Source organism: Rutidosis leptorrhynchoides, chromosome 5, assembly GCF_046630445.1.
Source record: "Rutidosis leptorrhynchoides isolate AG116_Rl617_1_P2 chromosome 5, CSIRO_AGI_Rlap_v1, whole genome shotgun sequence".
In the NCBI taxonomy this organism is placed as follows: Eukaryota; Viridiplantae; Streptophyta; class Magnoliopsida; order Asterales; family Asteraceae; genus Rutidosis; species Rutidosis leptorrhynchoides.
The window spans coordinates 392,346,097-392,353,100 of NC_092337.1; the positions used below are offsets into that span (position 1 = coordinate 392,346,097).

Below are 7,004 nucleotides of genomic sequence, written 5' to 3' on the forward strand. Positions count from 1 at the left end.
GTTCCTCAAGATCCAAGTATGTTTAACCACAAGATCATCAATACCCGCAACATCAAGTTTACTCCCATTCGCGACTCGAACCTTACCGGAATATCACTTGAAATTCACCATCTCGTTCATGTATGGGGTAGCATGACACGAGGAACCCGAATCTAAAACCCAAGATTCGTCAAGAACATCTTCTTGGCACAACAACGCATCTTCAATCACCATATTCGTTGAACTCCCACCCGACATTAAACTCGGGCACTTAGACTTATAGTGACCGACTTGTTGACAATTCCAACACACCACACTCTTGCCCTTTGACGAACTTCGCGACTTAGCTCTTCCCCGACCAACACTTAGAACCGAACCCGAACTCCTATTCGAATCTTTCCTACGAATATCTTCGCTAAGAATCAAATCACGGATTCCTTTAAAAGTGAGTTTAGTAGTTCCGGATGAACCACTAACCGTCGTCACTAAACCGGACCAACTATCGGGCAATGAAGATAGTAAAAACAACGCCTCTAGCTCATCATCAAATTTAATATCAACCGATTTCAACCGGGTTAAAATCAAATTAAATTCATTCACATGATCCGCCGCCGAGGATCCCTCCATCATCCTAGCGTTCACCAATTGCCTAACTAGGAAAATCTTGTTCAAAGCGGATGGCTTTTCATACATGTTAGATAAAGCCGCAATCAATCCCGTCGTTGTGGTTTCACCCACAATGTTGTAAGCGACGTTCTTGGCCAGAGAAAGCCGAACAACTCCTAGGGCTTGCCTATCCAACAACTCCCACTCACCTTGATCCATTCCTTCTGGCTTAACACCCTTCAAGGGTTGGTAAAGCTTCTTTTGATAGAGTATATCTTCCATTTGCATCTTCCAAAAACTAAAGTCGGTTCCATCAAACCGATCGATCTTCACATCACTCTTTTCCGCCATTGTTCGCACAAAAACTCGTAAACCCGAGAGCTCTGATACCACTTGTTAGGAAACCCGACTAGGTGAGCCCAAACAAGACTAGATAACCCCAAGTTATCAACCCACTTCCAACAAACGGAAATATAGTGAAAAGATTAAAGACTAGCAAGAATGATAAATAACACGAGAATTTAACGTGGTTATATGCAATCGTTTATGATTGCTTTAGTCCACGGCCAACCAAAGAGTGTTCTATTTGTATTAATTTCGTGGTGGTTGAGTTTACAATGAGGAACATTTATAGGAGAAACAAGATCATAAGAAAACTTCATGAATGCTTCAAGGAATCATCAACTAACTAACTTGATCCTCTTTACACCCTTGCATATGCATGATCACAGTCATAAAACAAGGTGTAAAGTAACCTACTTTGCACCTAAAGTGACAACTTGGTTAATTAAATCCGGATCCTATGTGAGCAAGTTGATCCACTTGCTGCCAGCAGGAGATGCGCCGCATCTCTACTTGATGCGCCGCATCGTGCACCAAAAATGCACCGTATCCCTTTAAAGCTCTGCATCACAAACCTTCGAGCCAAAATGATGCATGGATGCGCCGCATCCAAGAGTGATGCGCCGCATCACTCCCTGGAATTTTCTGAATTCAGGTTTCACGCAACCCGAAATCTGCAAAATCCGTGCAACACTTTAACTTACCTTTTGTGGCGACATTTCTAACTTTGTTTAAATGTCTCCACACCTCAACAAACAAGACTCTTTTAATAGTAAATTTTGCTTGTATTTATCAGTAATGAGGTTAGGGTTGTCAGATTTTGTCTGATCATGGTCATAAGTGAAAGTTACTGGGATTAAATATCCTTCTTTTTTATTTCCTTTTAATGCACGCAGTTGCGATACATCATGGTTTGTTCTTGTTCGACATCTGGTTAAGTGATTTCTCAATGTGATGTTCCACTAGTGCTTGAACCCACTGAGTTTCTTCTTACAATGCTTTACAAACAGCAACACATGAATTGCCCCAAATTACTACAGACTCTTCATAAATCTTCATTGAATTTCCACAATTAACCGAACACTTCACGTCAATTTGGCGTATTACAACTAACACAAGAACACTCTAAGGTGCAAAACTAGTGATAATTATATCAAGCAAACTTTCATTCCTATCTGCTAGAATTTTGAAGAGACCATAATAGGCTATGTCACGTGTATATTGCTTGAACCATCCCAAGATAGCCAAATAGTTAGCATCACGATATCCTAACAAGTGCTCAGATTCAAACCTCACTAACAGCGTATCTTAGGGTTGCTAGGGAAAGGGTCAAAACAGTCACGGAATAACCTAGTTAGGCCGTGTATATCTTAGTACAAATATTTGTCCTCCCTGAGTTGCCTGAACGGGGAAACCTTTATCCGTTTACACATGTATATTGACCATTTAAAGTAAATAATCAAATACCGACACTATGTTAATATGTTATAAGTGAAATATAACCCATTACTAATGTAAAAATAAATGAGTATTGTAAGTCATAATCAATTCTGTCAAGTTTACTAGATAATCTCCTGGTAAAAAAATTCTAGAACTAGCAAAAAATGACGACAAGCATAGATATTATTAGTTAGACAATATAACAGGGTTTTTATGTATCTTTAGTTTCATAATAAGATTACTTTTCTTATTCATCAAAATTATCTTTGCCTATAAATATAGGTCCATGTACTCTTTCTCCTTGAATCAATAATATTACTCCTTGTTATTATACACAGACATCACTGACAAACCATTAGCATTATAATCAGTACTAATGATCAGGTTTGATGTTATATAACAGTTGTTTGTATTTGTAATTTTAAACCCGATAGCTTAGTTCTAAAAATTGATTACGTAAGAACCGGATTCGAGTTGGATCAAGGAACTGTCGACTCAAACAAGTAGGACTTCGGGTATCCGTTCCATTCAAAAACAACAAAAAAACCACCAGTTAATGAACTTATGAAAAATAAACATTTAATTATCATCCAAAATGCAATTGAGAAAGAAATATGCCAAATGTTGAAGAGAAAACGTACAGAAGTTACAATTGCAAGCAGAATTTTGAAAAGCCTAGAGGTTCGGTTACAAATTAGGGTTTAGAAATTGGCAGGAAGATGATTTAAAGGATGATGTTTCGGTTCTGTTAGGAATTTTGTAAATCTGATGACTCAAAGAAGTCTTAGCTGAAAAGTATTTTGAATCTGTATTATTTGAGTCTATATATTTAGAGTCTGTAATATTTAGAGTCTGGAAGATTGAAGAACATAGACTCTGCTCAACAAGAAATACAGATTCTACTGGTGCTGAAAAGAGATCAAGATCAAATCAAATACGCATGAAATTATTGAAGATAAGAATGAAGAGATTACATCTAAATGAATATCTCTGATTTCTAGGAGAAGATCATTGAAGAGATATGATATTATCTAGTTTCCTTTTATTTAGCTATGTTTGTTTTGGAATAGATTTAAAAAAATTTTGAGAAGCGTGTTTCTCAAATCTATAGATAGGGAACTTGTAATTCATTCCAACTCACCAATTCAATATCAATTATCTTCTCTATTATTCGTTCTTTTCTGTGTTGATTTTAATTGTATAGTTCAATTGATTCCGCACTTTATAACTTAATTGTTATTCTGTTCAATTGATCTTATAGAACGTTCTAGGTTGGTTGATTGTGGACCAATAACTGGTATCAGAGCGGTTAAAGATATAAATTCTTTTGATTTTCTTTAAACGATCTATTAAAACCTAGAACAAGAATACACAGTCATCATGTCTGCCACAATTACTGCTCCAGTTATGGCAGGAAAAGGTGTTTCCATCTTTGATGGTACTGATTTTACAACCTGGAAACTAAAGTTACTTTGGTATCTAGGTTCCATTCATGATGAAATGGAAAGAGTTCTAACTGAAGGACCCATTATTCCAGGCAAATGGACTGAAGCTATGAGCAATGCAGATGGTACTGTGATCAAACCTGTCGAGTTTATTCAAACTCCAAGAACTCAGTGGACAGACCAAGATGCTATTCTTTATAGATTTGATAGAAAAATCAGAAGTATTATTGGCAATGCTATTTCTGTTCCTATCTTGAGAAAGGTAGGACATGCTAAAACTGCAAAAGCCATGTCGGATATTTTGCTAAATGATTTTGAAGGGGTTACTGTGGATACAACTCAAAAGAAGAAGAATTTTGTAAGGCTGTATGAAAACTTTACTGCTAAACCAAAGGAATCATTGTTTGACCTTCATTCAAGATTTCAGGTTTTGATCAATGATCTGGAAGGTGCTGGAGTAATAAAGACACAAGCTGAATTGTGTCAAAAATTTGTTGATGCACTTCCAGAAACTTTTAAATCTATCATCACCTCAATGGTAGTAAGTGAGAAGTTGGATAATTATGATCATAGTGGTTTATTTGGAATTCTCACACATTTTGAGGAAACCAAATTGAAGAAGAAGATCAATGCTAAGGAGATAGCCAAAGATCCAGATGCTGCTCTAGTTGCAACAACCAAAAGAAACAAAAACTATTCTCAGGTTACTTTACCAAGGCTAAGACAGATGAAGAAAGTGATGATTCTTCAGAAGATGAAGAGGTTCAAATGCTTGAAGAACAAATGGCTCTTCTTACTCAAAGAATTGAAAAGAAAAAGTTTGGACCTAGGAAAGGAAGGCTACTTGTTTTAAGTGTGAAAAGATTGGTCACATTGCTGCTGAGTGTTGGTCTAAGGTTGATTCTAGTTCAGACTCTGGTAAGTATTTGGAAAAAGCAAAGAAGTACAAGCAGAAGTACAAGAACTTGAAAAAGGAAGGAGTGAAGTCAGTGGTAAAGAAGGCTGAGAAGGCTCTCTACACAAAAACTTGGGATGATGAAGATTCATCATCTGATAAAGAGGAAGATAAGTGTTTGATGGCAGTTATTGAACAGGAGAAGTCATCTAGTCAATTTGAAGCTGATTTGAAAATAGCTGAGAAACTTAATAGTCAGTCAAATAGTGATAAATCTACTGCTTATAAGGTACAAAATTTTGTTCACTATGTTGATAATGAAAAGATAAGCATGTTTCAGTATTTGTTGAATGACTTTAAATATTGCTTAGAAGAAAACAAAAGATTAAAATTAGAACTTAACAATCTTAAAGTCATAATTAGAGAGAGAGACATACACATAAGTGAAATAGATCAATGAAGAATTGAACTAGCAGCATACAAATCTAGTTTTAATAAAGAGGTTATAAGATTTGATGATGAGAAAAGGAAAATTATAGAAAGAGCATACAAGTATGAGAAGATTTGTAAATCTTGGTGTGTATCATCTAAGAAAAATTCAGATGCTATTGCTAGGCAAATACCTGCAGATATTAGGGTTGTGCTTGGTGTAGGTTTTGATCTTAAGAATGATACATGAATTGAAAAAGAAAAGGATCCCAATAGATTTAAGCCTGTGATTTTACATAATACTTTTCTTAAGATTGATGGTGATAAGCAATTCCTAACCAATGCTTTTGTTAGACCAGAATTTGGATCCATTTATAGCACAAAGCTTGTATCAGAATCTGTAAATACAGACTCTAGATCAAAGTCTGAATCATCATACTCGGATACAGACTCAATTAAACAGAGTGACACTGTAATCTCAGGAAAGATGCATGTTTCTAAAGGTGAAAAACAGAAATGTTTTGAAATCAAAGCTGTTACTAAACTTAAGAAGAGAATTTCAAAACTCTGCAAAAAGCTGAAAGATAAAACTAAGGTCAACACTGAGTTAAATAAACCCAAAAGTCTTGAAAAAGTCAACAAATGGTTAAAATTGGACAAACGATGGTCAAACATTCATGATCAATTTACAGAAAAATTTGTTTGGATAGAAAATAAACCATTTGTTTGGAGAGTAAAAAACTCTTCATGTGAACCCACTGAAAAATGGGTTCCCAAAGGTAACTAATGTTTATTGTTTTTGTGTCTTGTACAGAATGAAAGAAAATGGTTTTTGAATAGTGGATGCTCAAGACACATGACAGGATGCAAGGAGCATCTTGAAGGGTTTGTAGAAGGAAAAGGTCCCTCTGTTAGATATGGAGATAACTCTGTTGGCAAGACTATTGGATATGGATTTGTCAAAGCTGGTGGTGTTTCTTTAAAGAGGGTTGCTCTTGTAAAAGGGTTCATCAGCAACTTGACTCACACTCAACAGATTATGCATTAACCCTTCAAGAAGAAATAGATCTATTATTATCACATCACTTTTGAAGCTGCAAGGATTAATGCATAATCTATTTCTTCTTAAAGGGTTAATGCATTAACCCTTCAAGAGCAACTTAGTAGAAAGATTCTGTAGCATCAAGAAGAAATATGACTCTTATTGAAGCTGCAAGGACTATGCTGTGTCATGCAAATGTTGCTATCAGGTTTTGGGCAGAAGCAGTCAATACTGCTTGTTATACTCAAAATAGATCTATTATTGTCAAAAAGTATGGAAAGACTCCTTATGAGCTTAGTCACAAAAAAGTTCCTAGTGTTCACTATTTTCAAATTTTTGGCTGTAAATGCTATATTCTCAATCAAAGAGATTTGCTGGGTAAAATGAAACCTAAGTCTGATGAAGGCATCTTCATGAGATATTCATCTGTTTCTAAAGCTTATAAAGCTTTTAACTCTAGAAGAAAGAAGATTGAGGAATCTATTCACATCACTTTTGATGAGAATTCTGTTACCACGGATGTTTCTGCTAATTCAAATTCCAACATTCTTTTTAAACTCTCTCTTAAGAATGATGAGTCTGGCTTACAGACTTACATTTCAGAACATGAATCTGAAGATGAAGATGGTTGTGTAAAGGTAAATGATTCTTTGAACACTTCAAATGAAACTTCCTCTACTAAAGTGGAAGCCACTGATGTTCCTATTGAAGAAAATTCTGATGAAGAAGAAGTTGGTACTGTACCTGTGATAAATAGTACTGAAAGTGCTAGAAGATCTACAAGATCTATTAATCCTCCAAGATATCTTGATGATTATGTTGTCAA

At 35.5% G+C, this 7,004-nt stretch overlaps 1 protein-coding gene across 1 annotated transcript; it reads left to right on the forward strand.

The window, feature by feature from the left end:
- Positions 1-3,747: 3,747 nt before the first annotated feature.
- Positions 3,748-6,184, forward strand: LOC139849846 (uncharacterized). The gene is made up of 4 exons (XM_071839465.1): positions 3,748-4,515; positions 4,643-4,996; positions 5,450-5,869; positions 5,951-6,184. The coding sequence occupies exons 1-4, from the start codon at positions 3,748-3,750 to the stop codon at positions 6,182-6,184; spliced, it is 1,776 nt and encodes a 591-aa protein (XP_071695566.1).
- Positions 6,185-7,004: the final 820 nt, after the last annotated feature.